General features: G+C 33.8%; 3 protein-coding genes across 4 annotated transcripts; 2 read left to right on the forward strand and 1 right to left on the reverse strand.

The window, feature by feature from the left end:
- Positions 1–18: 18 nt before the first annotated feature.
- LOC116351399 (maternal effect protein oskar-like) lies at positions 19–2,270 on the forward strand. Its single transcript, XM_031783496.1, has 3 exons — positions 19–430; positions 583–788; positions 900–2,270. Exons 2-3 carry the CDS (start codon positions 617–619, stop codon positions 1,388–1,390), a joined length of 663 nt encoding a protein of 220 aa, XP_031639356.1. The 5' UTR covers positions 19–430; positions 583–616; the 3' UTR covers positions 1,391–2,270.
- A 121-nt stretch (positions 2,271–2,391) lies between these two features.
- LOC116351400 lies at positions 2,392–3,107 on the forward strand. Its single transcript, XM_031783497.1, has 3 exons — positions 2,392–2,488; positions 2,578–2,659; positions 2,766–3,107. Exons 1-3 carry the CDS (start codon positions 2,465–2,467, stop codon positions 3,089–3,091), a joined length of 432 nt encoding a protein of 143 aa, XP_031639357.1. The 5' UTR covers positions 2,392–2,464; the 3' UTR covers positions 3,092–3,107.
- Positions 3,108–3,268: 161 nt separating this feature from the next.
- LOC116351398 (serine/threonine-protein kinase N-like) lies at positions 3,269–16,288 on the reverse strand. Of its 2 annotated transcripts, XM_031783494.1 has the most exons (13): positions 16,037–16,288; positions 15,601–15,774; positions 9,925–10,945; positions 9,591–9,805; positions 8,578–8,886; positions 6,775–7,129; positions 6,526–6,677; positions 6,108–6,399; positions 5,961–6,040; positions 5,585–5,692; positions 5,348–5,488; positions 5,162–5,259; positions 3,269–4,766 (listed from the first exon to the last, which is right to left on the reverse strand). In XM_031783494.1, the coding sequence occupies exons 1-13, from the start codon at positions 16,208–16,210 to the stop codon at positions 4,721–4,723; spliced, it is 3,165 nt and encodes a 1,054-aa protein (XP_031639354.1). In that variant the 5' UTR covers positions 16,211–16,288; the 3' UTR covers positions 3,269–4,720. The 2 variants fall into 2 exon arrangements, with proteins under 2 accessions (XP_031639354.1, XP_031639355.1); XM_031783495.1 differs by lacking the exon at positions 8,578–8,886.
- Between the last annotated feature and the right edge of the window lie 596 nt (positions 16,289–16,884).

Here is a 16,884-nt window from a genome sequence, read left to right on the forward strand (position 1 = left end):
AACGAATAATTCCAAACTGGATATACATATATATATATATATATATAGATGTGTACTATGAATGTACCGGCGAGCATTGGTCGTTGTTAAGGAGAGGCGAAAATCCGGCGATTCAGTACTTGGATCAAATTGGTGGTATTCTATCGATTGTTAATGAAAAAAATGAAACACTATGGTATGTACGTGGAAAAACATTGAATGCCGAACATAGTGGTCAAATTTATCGTTCAAACAATCAACCGAAGCAAGATTTTGATTTATCAACCAATCCACATGGTAACCCTCCAAACACGTGCAATCAATACAACAACGGTTTTCGTAATGCTCGGAACAACAACAACAACAACAACAACAAGGGTAAGGTCGGCCGTAACCATAACGCATGCAATGGCGATATCAATGGAAACTACGAACCACGCAATGGAAAACAGTTAGTTGACTTTTTTTATTAATCGTTTTGTTTCTGGATACCCTCCTATCGATTTATTTGTGTATTTTACGATCAATTGTTTTGAAAATTGACCAATCAATTGTTGCTCTTATCAATTCCCACATGCTCGATGTTGATTTCGTAATTCACAGACAAAAATACGGTTCACATAATCAACGACAGCGTATGAATGGCGGTGGTCACAGTTTCGGTTCGTCAAACAATGATAGCTGTGGCAGCGGTAGTTCGTCTGGTTACGACCAAAAGACAAGTGCATCGTTGTTTGGTTACGATTTGATTGGTGATGATTTGTTCATGGAAATGGCAAAAATCGATTTGGGATGCAGTTTCACTAACCGTAAGCAACGATACAGCATTATTGCGATGACACTAATTGAATATATATTGTGCATTGATCAAGATTTTATTTATTCTTCTTTTTCCAACGATTTTCTCATTCTCTCTAAAGGCAAACAAATACATCGAAGCGGTTTATGCATTTCTGGTCAGCGTATACGCGATGCAACTGAACGCATCAAACGATACCCACACACGGATAACATGAAAATTATTGTTAATCTCGGAACGGTTGACATTTTGCACGGCCGTGATTTATCTGATATGTGTCAAGATTACATGAATTTGGTGAAAATGTGCTATCATCGTAACATTCAAATCGTTATAACAACATTGGCTCCAATCGCAAATCGAATGCACATTGAGGACGATGTAAACAAATGGCATGATTTCAATCGATTTTTACTCACAAAATTTGCAAACAAACACCAAGTCATCGACATCAAACACTGCATGCTATGCCCGAAAACTGGAAAGGTATGGTTCGAATGTTACCAGCCAAGCCCAAAATATATGTCTGGCTCTGATAAACCACATTTGTTGTGGAATCGCATTGGGCGTCAGCGTATCTTAAAGGAAATCAAAGCACGTTTACGCTTTTGATTCAATCGCAAGGAGATGGCTATAAAAATGACACATACATACACAACACAAATACTGATTTTATTTAGATATGAGTTAAAACTTCAAATATTTTCGTCTATTTTAAATTGTCTTCCATGGTTATTAATTAAATTTTTAATGCACACTTCGGACACAAAAAGAAAGTGGCTTAGTTCAAGTACAAAGCGATTAATTGTTTAGCTAACAGGTACAGCACACAAAGCAACCAATTCGATGCCAGTGTTTTAAGCTCAATTAATATATATATATGTTTATGTCTCAATTGTAAAATACCCGATTTGGAAATGCTTTTTTGGACGTATAAAACTTTTCTTCACTTTGTTTTGTCATGTGTGCGAAATAAATTGAACGAAGATTTTTTTCTGGTCGTTGACAATCGACATTGTAAACTATTAACGCTTCGAATGGGCTTTTTCATTTTTGTAAACGTATGGATAGGGCCCATTTTGACCGTTTTTCAATTCGATTTACACATTTTAAAAAGCATTTCCAATATTAGCTATTTTTTCTAACTTTATTTTGTTTGGATATCAATTATATTTCGAAACTCATTGCAATTTTTCCCTTAAAAAAATCACGTGAGTCTCTTCTCGCTTTAAGTCTGTGTTAGCAAATAAAATATTCCATCTGAAATTGGAACTGTTGATCGACTCCAATTTCAAAACGAAATTTTATTGGTCAGACTTAAATCGACGACAGACTTCTTCATTCGATTTGCAAATATTTGAGTCTTTTGTGTTTTCACATCTTCACATAAGATTCAAATGTTTCCAAATCAAAATTCAAATTCTATATTTTGTTCAAAATGATTGTTATTATGTCTTTGTGTCTTAAAAAAAGTATTCGAATAAAAAAAATGGGCCCAAAAAATCTTTTCGATTTTCATTTTTCAAATATTTTCTATGAATACATTTCATTCCAATAATTTATATATTTATATGCATTAAACGCACCCATTTCGTTTTCAAGCGTGCAATTATGACATTTCAAGAAATGTCATGTGTGATTTTGTAGACATGTGAGCTTGAGACAAATAAAAACAAACACTGTTTGATGGAAATGAATTACCGGAGTCTGGTGAGTTGAATTTGAAACCTGGTGGTCTGTGTAACAAATTATGAAAATCGGAAGTTTTATTTTTTTCAATAAACATATATACATTTCAGCAAAGAGAATTTCGCTCACTCGGTTGCACGGATGAAGCACAAACAACGGCCTCTTGTCAACTTTATATTGAATTATGTGAAGGTAATGTCGCCTTCTGTTATTCTTTTTTTTGACCATATATCATTTGAATATGGTGTTCTTTATTCTCACATAAAACTTGTTTTATTTTTGACATTATTTCGAGCAGTGCGACGAAAATTAAATGTGAAATACTATTATAACGTCGTAATTGACAAGATATATATGACTGTGAGTAATGAAAGTGGCGATGCGATAGAAAGTTTCTATTTGGCCATACCATCGAGTAAAACATTAGATTTAACATTGACGGAACCTATTCAAAAGGAATTAATTCAAGCGCACGCTCACGAGATCAATGATCCTGAAAACGTGCCAGTCAGTTTGGCAATTGTTGACTCAAGTACAACAATTGCCTTCTACAAACTTATACTTGGACTAAGCAGTTTGGATACAATGAAAAATAAAAAGCAACGAGCAAGAAATGAACTGTAAAATATTGAAAATGCATTGCAATTGATTTAAATTTAATTTTTATTATTATTATTATTTTTTTAATTAAACTTTAGTCTAATGATAACATTGTTTTTAAATTTCTCGAAGTAAAATATATTCAATTAATTAAAATTTAAATTACTTAACAGAAAAAATAATCATAGACACATTATTTCATTTGATTCAGTGTGGTTTTTCTTTTATTTAATGTGTTAAATACACTGTAATAATTCTATATAAATCTCGTTCAATTTGAAACCGTGGAAGATTTATATTATGACCAACAACTTAAATATCGAGAAGACAGTGTATTTTTTATTTTGTTTAAAAGAAAGAAATGAAGATTGGCCTTTTCATTCAATAGAATTGAACAGTTTCCAAATTTTTTTGGAAAATAAAATAATATCAAAATGTTGTTAAATTTTTGCGTCGGTGATAAGAAATTTCTAGGAAGCTTACTATTTAGTGTTTCTCTGCATACCGATATCTTGGTGTAAATTTTCTAAGAATAAATTGGGCGAAAAAATACTCTTATTTTCTATTTGTTTATTTGTTTACTTGTTTCCTTTTTTTCATTTAAATCTAACCAAATTTACTAGAGCAAAAAAATGTGTAATCTTTTTTTTTAAATAAATGTTTTTGACAAATTTACTGTCTACAAAATCTAGCACGCATTTGTATATAATTATTTTGTTGTTTCTTAAGTAATTCAAATTTTCTAATGAGTAGCGAACGTGTTACAATTGTGTTTGAGAAACAAAATCAGCAAAAAACGTATTGTGTTTTGTTTGTTGATGATCAATTCAATATTTTCCATTTCCAAAAAAAAGACACATTGTAACATTTATGAAATCTTATATCATGAATCTAATATCTCTTAGTTAATTTTCTATGTTGTTGTTGTTTTCTCTTCTCTGTTAATATAAATATATTTTTTTTTTACAATTGAATTATCAAATAACATGAATGACAAAATGATGCGATGTTGTGTGCTCTTCCGCTGCTTCAGGCACATAACGAGAAAAAAAACACATAAAAAATAATCACAAAACATTCTATGTGTTCGGGCACTAATTTTGTTTGATTGGTATATTTCAATAAAAAATATGTATCTCTTCGTATTCTTTTGCATTCACAATAATTGTTCCGCATCAATTCCATTTCGCATTTAAGATTATAGTACTAAAATCTATCATTATTAGCTGCTCTTATTTTATTTGCTGCCTATGTATTTGTGGATTTTGATCTCTGCATTGCCGCCGGCTCTTACTAAGCCATTTTCTCCAAACGAACGTGTATGAATATATTTCTCTGTCGACCTCCCACATTATTCTCTCAATCGATTTTAAATTCCACCATCGTTAATCAGTCGTTTGTCAGTCCGAATATCAATTTGTAATTGACAACTGATTGCAACCGTACAACGATTGTCTATTTTGCTTATTTATTTGTTGAAACATTCATTCTGAGCGCTTTTTATTTTGCATATATATATATATTAAAAAATAAATAAATACTAATTTTTAACTATATAATCAATTTTCTTGAATATGTATTGTTGAACCAAGTCAAATTTCGTAAAGAATTCGTGTTGCCATTATTTTGCCTCTTCAAGGAAATTAAACATTGCTAACACCAATCTGCCGTATAAGTGAACTCTTTGAAGTATCCCTGCCTGGGGTTAATCACAAAGAAAAGAATGGAAGTAATGGAAATTAATCAATATGTAATGGAAGTAATATAATGAAAATCAAATATGTATAGTTTAAAAGCAAAGTAATCGTCACACATTTGCAACAACATTGCTTTAATTTGAGATTTGGTAGTAGTGTTAGGAATCGCGTTCTGTTGTGAAATAACTACTACCAAATCTCAATTTTTGCAAATTGTTTTTAATTTATGTGTGTATGTGTGATCAAACCCTTACTACTTTCTTACATACTAAATAGATTTTGATATTGTGATTTTTTGAAATGGATGTAATGGAAAAATAATCGAATGAATGGAATAGTAATTTACTCTAGTATTCATAAGTTTCAAATAAGTTTTAAATATACTAATAGTATTTACTCTTCATCGGTCATATGACGTGGCTCTTTTGGCGGCGTTAATTGCGGTTTCTCCGATGTAAACTCTTCATCAAAGTTTGAAACATCTTCCATGTGTCGCTGTGAGACAAAAGAAAAAAAAACAACAAATGAAATTATTTCGATAAATGTTTTTCATTCGTATTTTGATGTGTAGTTGATTAATTACAATTGTTGGCACGAATGGCGGTTTAACTTTTCTCAATAGTAAATCGTCCCATAGAATGTGCCTAAAGAATGCTTGTTTCTTTACATCTTCAGCATCGCGTTCAGATGAGCCAAGTCTTCGCTCTGGATTCTTACGGAGTAACTAAACACACACAAAACAATCACAACGTTCACATTTATATTTTTTAATTTTTAAATTAAACGAAATATATTCAATAGATAAAATGTAACTACTAACTCGACGCATTATAGCAATGGCTTCTAATGACAAAAATCGTGGATATCGAACTTCATCATTAACAATTGAATCGAAGACTTCTTCTTCATCGTCTCCAGGGAATGGTGACTGAAATTTTAAAAGAAACATTTCATATAAAATTGTGTCCGTAAGAATAAATATGGCAATACAAATACGGAATCTGAAGAACGTTACATAATTTTTTTTTTGTATGGAGTTGTACTATGTAAAAAAAAATTATGTAACGTTCTTCAGATTTCGTTTTTGTATTGCCATATTTATGTTTACGGACACAAATGTATCTCGTTTCTGTCAACAACAAACAAACATTGTTTGTATCAAAATCAAAACAAATTAAAGCTATCGAAATAAATACCTCTCCGACAAGCATTTCAAAAATGAGTACGCCAAGACCCCACCAATCGACAGCTCGTGTATAGGATGTTTCGGTAAGCACTGCAAAATTGACGAATATATAATAAAATAAAAAAATATGACAATCGTATCATTTTATTCAACAAACCTTCTGGTGCCAAAAATTCGGGTGTACCACAGAATGTGCCAGTTCGATCGCCATAGCCCATTCCCTCTTTGCACAAACCAAAATCGGCAATTTTAACATATCCCTCAGTATCTAATAGCAAATTATCAAGCTTCAAATCACGGTAGATAATTCGACTTTCGTGCAAATATTGAAGACCAAGCACAACGCATGCTGCATAAAATACTGCACGAGGTTCATTAAATACATCGGTATGGATGTGCATCATTAAATCGCCACCGGCCGCATACTCCATGACGAAACACACGTGTTGCTGTTTGAGGTAATTCCATTTTCGATTGAAAGAGAAAACGAATGCATTTTATGTGTAAAAGAGTGTGTGTGGGTATATCAAATTTATAAAACATTTAGTTGAAGTTAAGGTGTATGGTGAAATTACCTCTGTTTGGAAGCATGCAAATAAATTGACTAAAAATGGATGACGCATTGTGTTGGCAACTTCGAAAATTCGTTTTTCGCTCAGCAACGACTCAACTTCGTCCCGTACAATAATATCGCCCTTTTTAAGTGCTTTAATTGCAAAGTATTCGCCTGAAACACAATCAATTTTTTTTTTTTAATGAATCGCTTGTATCCAAAATTTTAATTATTATGGTAGAATCAGACAATCGGATTCACTCATTCTTACCAGTTTTTTTGTATTGTGACAAAATAACTTTGCCGAAATGACCTCGGCCCAAAACACTAAGCAATCGAAATTGGTCAATGGTAAAGCCACTTTGTTGTACGGTTGGCTGTTGGCGTTGTTGTTGTGTTTCGAATGCATTGTCTTTGTATTGTAGATTACGAGCGACTTGGGGACGTCGATTTTGTGTGGCAGCCACTTGGCTTGGAATTGTCGCTGGAATATCGACGGTACTTGGCAATTGTGGGTACAACTGTTGTTGCGTAGTATATTGTGGTGTTTGTGGTTGCTGTACTATTGGAGGCGACACATACTGAGCATTATTATTTAAGTTCAAATTGTCGAACGTTTGAACGATCTATACGAGAGAAAACAACCAAATAAAAATAAAATCAACCATTATTTTATAATTATGCTTTTTATCATCACTTTGATAATTTCAAAGGCACACTTGACGAAATACGAAAATGTAAAAAAAATCAAAAATACAAACGTAAATCTGTAATAAATCGTACATTTTGATATATCATATAATTGATTGCTTAAAATTGTTGAAATTTCATATTCAGTCAATGTAGTAAGCATTCTGAATACTTACTTCTTTATTGAATGTGAAAGTATTTGTGTTTTTTCTTTCTGCTCTACAGAGAATTTCAATTTAAGCAATTTCACAGCGAAAGAACAAAGAACTCTTAATGCTTCATTCTGTTTGGTGTACTTATATTTTAGAAACCTTTTAACCATCTTCTCTAATATAAATATAAATTGTTTCGCATGTGTTGGTGTGCAAAAAATAAGTTATTTCAATGTAACATTATCCTATGTTTGAAAACTTCCAATTTTGATGAAAAACGGATGTTACTTGTTTTGATAGCCACCATTTGTTCTGAGTTTTTATCCTAAACTATAGAATCAGTCAAATTGGCGGACTCAAGTGTGCCTACTCAAATACTTTGAAGATTTGGATTATATTTCATATATTAAAATTGTCTCAAGTGGATGGTTAAAAGAATTCTTTTTTTTTCATCACAATAAAAGTCCTTCGCTTAATTAATTTTGCTTGTATTCCCATCACCATTAAAAATACTCCACACCATTAGACAAAAAAAAAGTGATAGAAAACTATATTTTGATTTCATCAGCACAGTACAATTCTAAATATATATCCCATCATTTTTAAGGATTAGTTGTTTGGGGGAATTTTCTAAACACTGTTATTTGGTTGTTTTGGACCGTTGAAATTGAATGAAGTATTAGTTTAAAAAAGAAGTAAAAGCACATGCACAGAAGGAGTATCGATTGATTTTGTTATCAGCGATGACCTATAAAAGATCTGATTCGATGATTTGGACGATTCTTTGAATAAAATTAAATAAATAAAGTAAATTTCCAGAAAATCACGATAACGCTTCTATGTCTTGGAAGCATGAACAAACCAAATGCAGAGCAAAATATGCTATGGCGAAGAGTGATTGAAGTGATGTGAACATTTGTTTGGATTTTATTACTAATAAACTCAACATAAATATAAAAGCAAATCATAAAGAGAGAGAGAAAGCGGTAGTCAACTTGGAAACGAATAACGAAAAATTAAAAAAAAGAGCTAAAGAATATTCAAAACATAAGTAATAATAAGCTAAACAAACAAAACTAAATAGTGCATATAAAAAAATCGTACAATAATTCTAATCTGAATTTGAAAAAAAAAATAAATTAATTAAAAACGAAAAAAAAGCGGCAAAACATAAACAGAGAATAAAAAAACGAAAAAAGCAAAAGAAAGAAATTATGAAAATCGGTTCTGACCTCGACGATATTATGCACGTCTATAATTTTAACATCATCGACTTCATCGTCCGGAAATTCGACATACATCAATGTATTAGGAGCTGGCGATGGAGGCATTTCAACAATTGGACTTGGCATTGATATATGCAATGGGCCACACGAGTTACGATTATGACTGCTGGTATAGCATTGACTATTATCTCCTCCCATTAGAACAACCGGTGGCAACGATAACACTGGACGATGATACACTTCAGAAGAGAATACGATTTGAGGTCGTTGCTGCGGAATCGGTGGTGTTGTTGGTATTATCGTTTGTTGAGCGCGCTGTATCGTGGATTATATATTTATACATAGAGAGAGATAAGTGAGTGAGTGTGACCGTTTTTTCATGGCGAAATTTTCGTGAATTAATCATTTTTTTGTTGTTGTTTTTTTATACACATAGTACGAACAGCATCGAGTTCAAAATCACAAAGACGAATGAAATATTGATGAAATTTGAAATTTAATGGCATTACAAATGGGAGGAAAAAAAAAGAAAAAGAAATGATTCCATCTATTTCGTCTAATGTGAGAAATCAGAAAAATTGATGCACTTCAAGCTAGGATGAATGTATTTTCTAACATCTAAATCGATATACTATTTTGATTAGTACTCAGGCTCTATATTTAGGTATTGAAAACATGTTGTGTTTTTTTAAATAAACCAAAACATCACAGATTAATTAGAGAAAAAAAAAATACCTTGAAACACCTTTAATGTAGTGAACATTTTTTCGAGTGTAATGTATTGTGTGTGTGTGTGTATGTGTGTTTTTTTGTTGTGGTATAAACCCTAACTAAAGTGCCAAAACCATATATTTAAAAAATAAACAAAACCCTTAAACAGTTTGCAGTAAATTGAAGGTATTTTTTAAGGACAAAATGGACTGGGGATTGTATAAAAAGGGGGAATGAAAAAATTTTATTTGTTGTGCACTTGTTTTTTGACGGCGTGTGCATTTAAATTCGTGTACGTTATATCTAACCTCTTGATCGACTTTTGATGTTGGTGGCGATGAGAGTGGAGGTGAAGGCATCGGAGGTTTCTTTTGTCTAAAACTACTAGCTGCTGCCGCCTGTGCTGCTAAATGTGCTGGTTTCGGTGGTAAAACATTGTTATTTGGACTTGGTTTGTGTTGTGGTAGTTGTGGTGGTGCTACTTGAGGACTGTCTGGTGGTAGAGCGGTTACGCCATGCATACCTGTCAAATACACATACATAAATATTATTGAATATTTTACGTAACGTCACGAAATCATAATGTTTATTTTAAAAAAATCAACTGCAAACTTGAATTGGAGTTTTAAAAAAATGACTTACCCAATGGTCTTGCACCACTTAAACCAGCAATATTTATATCAGGATCTTCACCGACCGTGAACACTGGCTCCATATCTTCTGGTGATGTCTCGAAAACTAATTGTAATGGTTGAATTGTTGATGGTGGCATTTCAGTTGGTGTTGATGCCGAACTAACAGCTGATTGGGACTCATTGCCTCTTGGTTGACTTTGTATCGATGGTGTGTTCCGTTTTAAGAGTCGACCCCATGTAGCCACATTAATATTCATTTGTTTTGCGCGTGGCATATTTTTCACTTGTGTCTTGTTGAAAATCATGCGTTGCCGTTGTAATTTTGGTTTTCGTGAGATCATTGGATTCAAGAATTTAATTTCGGCAAATAAAAGGCCTTTTGGTTCAAGCTGCAATGCCATACCATGTCGAATGTCATCGATGAATTCTTCGAGTCGCAAAAATTTTACGGCGCACAATGAACGCCAATCACGCCAATAGATGCCAATTTCCAATTCACGTGATCGATCCAAGTCGATGGAAAAACGCTGATCCCAAGCCTGTTGTGAACATGGTTTCCATGATGTTTGTGCCACTGTTATATTATCCAATTTTATGACGGCCATTATTTCGGATGATGTTTCATCTTTAACACTGTAACTTTTCGATGAACTACGACTGGTTACACCTTTTACAAAGCTACGTAAGTCGCCGGGACTCGAACTGTTGTCTTTATCGCGACGGGATCGTCCGGGTACTTCTTCCAACAGGTCTTGACAACCCATCAGTCTTACTTCCAGTTTGCCGGTGATTGATGCACAACGGCCCATTGTTGACACGCTTGGAAATTGCTTGCCCTCAATACCAACCCGAAATGGTTGCAACGATGTATATGCAACCGGAACTGGACTTGAAGCCTGAACATTTTGCAATTCACGTTTCAATTGCTGACCAACGGTTGAATCTGGTGGGAAATCTTGACGTCGCATTTCCAGCGCATAACGCAGCAAATCCAATTTCCGCGACGATTCAGATAATCGTTCTTGAGCCTAATTGTTTTTTTTTTTTGCAAAAAATAAAAATGATTAAAAATTAAAAATTCAAGGAATTTTATTTTGAAAAAAGAAACCCGCAATGATTACAAAATGCCAGAGAGTAAAAGCCTGAATGAATATTTGTTTTTTTTTTTCGTTAAAAATATATAATTCAAAGAAAACATTTCGTAAAATTTTATTATTGCTCTGCATGAATAGCTTTATTACAGACATAATAATTATGAAATTCATATTTGAGTTAATTAGAATTCATATAGATTTTATTTGGCTGCTTTCGTTTCTCATCACATTCAATATTTAAGTCGTATACGACTGAATTCGTTATACAAAATAAAACATCGATTAAATGCAAACTACATGTTTCTAAATGGCGTGTATAAAAAATGTATTTTTTTTTTCAAATGTTTGATTCAATAGTTGCGTGTGTAACGATAATTCGGCAAACCGCCAATAAACGTTAAATCTAGCGATGATGCTCGTTCACGGAAATGATCGCGTCGTTCGGCAAACCATCTACGGCAATATTCACATTGACAATCGGGATTTTTTGCAGGACCAACATGATGACCAGGCTTTCGAATGGTTTCAATAACCGAACCGAATTTTTGCGCTCTTAATAAATGTTCGCGTGTGTAGCCTGGAATCAAAATGGGCGGTGATTTTCGTTTTCCATCGTTTCTATTCCAAAATGTGGCCGATATTCCAATTCGTTCTTTCATATGTTTTATTGGTAGTTCCATGCTCTTACCGCGACCAAACATTGGCCTTGGTTTTGGGCTTGACTCGGTATCAACAAATACCGCATCCGTTGGTTGTGATTGTGCATATATATTACCATTATCAACATAATCACGGATCGAATCGTCCGGTGTTTCTTTTTCTTCAATCGAATCATGCATAATGGATGAGCTAAACATTTTCCAACGTTTTTCCTTATCCTTCCATGCATCGTCCATTTGTCGAATGCGCCAACGATCAACTCGATTCTCATAGTCAAAACTATCCGATGGACAAATACTCGAACCTTTCGTACTATTATCCATATCGGTTTCTTTCCACGAAGATTCAAGATCATCTGGTACGGCGGAACTTGAAGCAGCCAACATACTTGATATGCTACTACAAGTTAAATCGCGAACAGTTGAATGTGACGAATTTGGATAATTCGAGCTTATACAATCATCGCTTTGCTCACGATGCAAGTGAAAACGATTTCTTGTATTGTTAAAACGTTGTATTGGTTTCGAAAAATTTGTATTTAGACCATCTGTAATTCCGCCAACATGTTTTTCAAACAGCATTTGCTTCGATTCATTCACCTCATCACGTGAATCGTATTGAGCTAAAAGATAATCACGTAAATTATAGCTTGCGCCTTGTAAACATTCATGTTGATTTGTTTCAACGACTCGTCGCGGTAAAGTTTGATCATCATTTATGCGTGTGTGATGAAGTTTCATTTGATTTGAATCGAATACGGTTTGTGGTGTTGAATTTGATTCCAATTCAGCAACATTTGGTTCATCAACTGAATCGGAACAACTTGAATTTGAACAACTGTCTTCAACGTCAGATCCTGTACAATATACATCAATGTGCACTGTTCGTGATGGTTTTTTGGCTAGTGGTTTTGTTGCAGATGAAGATGATGGCGAAAGTGCCGGTGGTGTAACGAAATTACTGCTAGATGGAGAAGTCTACGAAAAAAATTTAGAACATTACTTAAATCTCGCAGTCATTGCTGATGGTCATTCAATGGTTTACCCTATTATAATTTCTCTCTCTGCTATGTTTCGTGTGTGGATGCAGCGGTTTAAGAGTTTCATCTGAACGATATGAATTATTTGTCATATATGTTTTCATGTCGCCATCACTCGTTTGCGAGAAAGCGTCCCTTACCGATAGAATGTTTTGTTTTGATAAATTACTCTGAACCGAATGTTGCTACAATGAGAACCAATAAAAAGAGGACATTTTGCTATAATGGCACCGTGTTCAAGGCATAGGTACATATATATTGTGCACTCTCACCTCGTTGTCTGGAAACAATGTGTAATATGTCGTGGGAAAGGTTTCAGCAAATTCATTTACTTCGGGAATAACATTTGTGCTGGCTGTCAAAATGATGTTGCAAGTGCTTCGATATTTTGACGTATCAATTTGATTTGATCCACCGCCGGCCGTTGATGTTGTCCCAATTCCGGAATCGGACGATGTGACACCACCAGTTGAACGAAAACTTCCACTGTCTTTGCTCGATAAATTCGACATATTATTTGGTGCACTCAATACCGTTTCCACAATTGAAGATGCATCGCCTGTATTCACATCACTTGATGACCATTTATAAACAACTTTAATTGGATTTTCGTTGTCGAAATGTCGTTCGATTGTTGGTTGTTTGTCAATGGAATAGTTTGAGTCTTGCTCATGATTCGAATCACTTTTATTTGTTTTATTATCGGGTCGACTTATTGTTAATTGGGCACGTACTATCCATTCCGCCATTATTTTCGGTGGACTTGACATTTTTTTTTTCTTCTTCTATTCAATTCTGTTTCAATTTCGCTTCACCACTTAATTCTGCTTGATTCAAATGATGTGTCGACTATGATCGTATTTTGTTCGTATGCGATGTTATAATGATTCATAATAAACTCGAAAAAAAGAGAAAATTGCCATTCCTAATGATGTTTGTCACCACCGAAATGAAATTGGATTTTGTTTTTTTATTTGTTTTTTTTTTTTTTTTTGTTTCGCTAGATTCACATAAAATTCTCTATTTCGGTATATTAAATGCGGTCCACACAAATTATCAACATTGGATACGTCTTTCTTTATTTTGTTCACTTGATTTAGTCGAAGAAGTTTTTGAAAATTTTTCACTTCGATCACATGTTGAGAAAATGTGACTTGCATGCACACGAATCCAACTGGCTACTATTTGTAAAATGTTCATCTACAACAAAACTTGAATGTTTATCTACGAAAACAACGGAAAAATTGCATTCGAATGTATTATCTCAATGAATTAAATTGGCGTTCCGTTTCCTTTGCATGCGACAGGCGCACGGACTCAATATTATTCGACTGATCCGAAAATTCGACGCAGAAGCGAAATGAAACATGAATTTTTGTTCAAAATGTATGGCGTTTTCCACGTCAAGCATCGCCAAAGAAAAATCGTCGCGTATTTGGCATTGCGTTTTTTCTCTGTCTTGTGTTTCTTTTTTCTTCACATTCTCGTTTCTCATCTTCCCAAATGTCTCGTGTTCGGCTTTTCGATTTCGGAAATTTCATATTCGTGCTGTGCTGTGTTGCAACTTCCAACACTATATACATGTTTATCTATTTGCGTTGTGTGTGTGTGTGTGTGTGTGTGTGTGTGTGTGTGTGAGAGAGAGAGAGCTCGATTTTATTTGTCTGCGAGAATTGTTTTCAATATTGGTATGCTCCGTTGCAAATGAGAGACATGCGCACACCTTTTTGCATACGCACTAAAACGCGCGATCATTCGGTAACTCAATGCGCAATCAACCATATGCGAATTTATTTACAAAATGTGTGATTTATTAATAGAACTCTCTTTGAAAATACCTTTCGGCTACGAATACACTACATTAGATATACGGTTTGTTTTTCTCCTTCTTCGCTCTCGGAATTGACAGCGAACAAGGCACAATGCTTTGCTACAACCAGTGATGCATTGATGATCAGTGTATACGTGATCAGCACAACATCTTACATGTTACCTATTGAATGTGAACGAAAGCCCACAGAAATCGAAACCGATGCAATGATGCATAAAATTCTTGTTATTCATTTCATTCATGTAGTGTCGGGCGAGAAACTGTTGCTAGTTTTTTTTTTTTTCATCAACGAACCGAGATACACGAAAAAGACATTTGCAAATTTTGTGTTTTTCTTTTCTCACTTCAAACAATGATTTAGAAAAAAATAATAATGAAAATTTTGAATATTCCGTAAAAAATCATAATTTTTCACCAAAGAATAGAAACGTTCGTTCAATTGACACCAGTTTTAATATTTGGATCATGTCATCAGATTAGTGTGTTGATTCTCTGGTGATTTAAATGCCGTTGACGTTGGTCATTATTCGGATAAATTCCTCGCATGTCCACCTTTACAGATAGCTATGAATTCCTTCACGACATCGAGGTTGTCTCTTATTTATCTGTTTAGTTTCGGCCTTCGAATGATCAACTTTAAAAATAGCAAAAAGTCATCGCACCTTTTTTGTTTCTTGTTTCTTCTCACACATTAAACTAGATTTTCATCGAAATCGAAAGAAAACATGTAATGGAAACCAAAATGGCGCATGGTCATTGCATATAAATAATTTTCATCGAATTTCAAAGCATATTTTTTTAGTGGAATATACATGTGTGACCATAAGCACCATCACATATTCTTTGCGTCACGGCACACATATACTGATTGAATCGTCGTCATAATCGTTGAATCATATTTCCGAAAATATTGATATTTTACACGTTTATATATCTATACGTAAAGAGACAGGATCTTCTCACTATCATTTTGGTCATAATAAAGAGGAGTGCTTTGCGGAAAAACTGATCAAAAGTAACAAAAATTCAACAAAACAAATATAGAAGTATATCACTGACCTCCTGAAGTGCTTTTTTGTCGGGTACTTTATTATTTTGTAGGATACGTATCACATTTTTGGCACCAGCGACAACAGCTGCTTCGATTCGTAAACGATGTAAAAGCTCCTCTATACGCTCCTCAAGTGATGTTTCCAACTCGCGACCACTACTATCACCGTTTTCATCAGTTACCTATTTAAAAGAAAATAGAGAAGGAGAGAGAGAAAAAGGGAGAAAATTGCCGAAGCGAGGAAAACAAAAAAAATGTTAGTTTAATACGTTTGTGACGCAATTTTTATGATTAGATGCTATTTATCTTTTTCTCTTCCATTGTTGATCATTTCTAAATTTAGTCAGTGATTCAAGCAAAATGGAAACAATTTTCATGCAATTCCTCTCGGTATTTAAATTGTTTTTTTTTTTTGTTGAAATGTTTCGACTATCGCATACTTACTTTGCTGGATTGACCGTTGCGACGTACTTTTAATATCCGTAACTTCAAAAATTCTATTTTTGCTTTTGAATCGGCTAACATCTGTTGAGCTTCTGCTAATAATTTTTTATCACGTCCATGATGCGCACCGCTTATTGATTGGATCATATTCTCGGCGCCATTTTTTACCTTCATTTCAATATTCAATTGCTTTTCCAATGATATCAGCAGCTTATCATTTGGTGTGTCATCTTTCCTTTCTAGAGCTTCTATTGCAAAAAGAAAAAATGAAAAATAAAATAAAATTATTGAAGATTGTGAAAACCCATTGGTTTATGGAAAAAAATTGATTTCATAGATTAAAAGCCCTTTGAATTTTGAAAAGAAACAATCATCAGAGCATGACATTTTCTCTCCCTCGTGTATAGTTTTTTTTCGTTCAATTTTTCTCTTTACCTTTCAATTGCCAATTACAGTTAATTGATTTACCGACGCGAATGTGTGCTTTGTGTGAATATGCTTTTATGATAGGATGAATTATTATTGAGGCTAAATAGCTTACGGCCAATTTTTACAAGTGTAATGAACACTTTTCTTCATGATTACATATTTCAAGACGAATTGAAATTGTTTAAGTCTCAGCGCATGAAAACTCAATACACATAAATAATCGAAGGTGAGTTAATGCTTTGCGAGAGCGGCATTCAGTTTTTGAATTGCCTTTCAATTTCACTTATTACCACATTACGACATTTCATTGCATTTATATTTATGCGTGACGCATTAAGCGATTAAATCGTCTTCTGTGTAAAATCACCATCGCTCTCTCTCTCTCTCTCTCTCTCTCTCTCTCTCTCTCTCTCTCTCTC

Source organism: Contarinia nasturtii, unplaced genomic scaffold (genome assembly GCF_009176525.2).
Source record: "Contarinia nasturtii isolate CC-2019 unplaced genomic scaffold, AAFC_CNas_1.1 Cnas_scaffold_5360, whole genome shotgun sequence".
Taxonomy (NCBI): Eukaryota; Metazoa; Arthropoda; class Insecta; order Diptera; family Cecidomyiidae; genus Contarinia; species Contarinia nasturtii.

Coding starts and splice junctions, on each gene's coding strand:
- LOC116351399 (XM_031783496.1), top strand. CDS start 617: ATGAATGGCGGTGGTCACAGTTTCGGTTCGTCAAACAATGATAGCTGT. Junction 789..899: donor GGGATGCAGTTTCACTAACC/GTAAGCAACGAT, acceptor TTCTCTCTAAAG/GCAAACAAATACATCGAAGC.
- LOC116351400 (XM_031783497.1), top strand. CDS start 2,465: ATGGAAATGAATTACCGGAGTCTG. Junction 2,489..2,577: donor AAATGAATTACCGGAGTCTG/GTGAGTTGAATT, acceptor TATACATTTCAG/CAAAGAGAATTTCGCTCACT. Junction 2,660..2,765: donor TTATATTGAATTATGTGAAG/GTAATGTCGCCT, acceptor TATTTCGAGCAG/TGCGACGAAAATTAAATGTG.
- LOC116351398 (XM_031783494.1), bottom strand. CDS start 16,210: ATGAAGGTAAAAAATGGCGCCGAGAATATGATCCAATCAATAAGCGGT. Junction 10,946..15,600: donor ACAAAAAAGCACTTCAGGAG/GTCAGTGATATA, acceptor AAAAACAATTAG/GCTCAAGAACGATTATCTGA. Junction 9,806..9,924: donor AAGTGGTGCAAGACCATTGG/GTAAGTCATTTT, acceptor TGTATTTGACAG/GTATGCATGGCGTAACCGCT.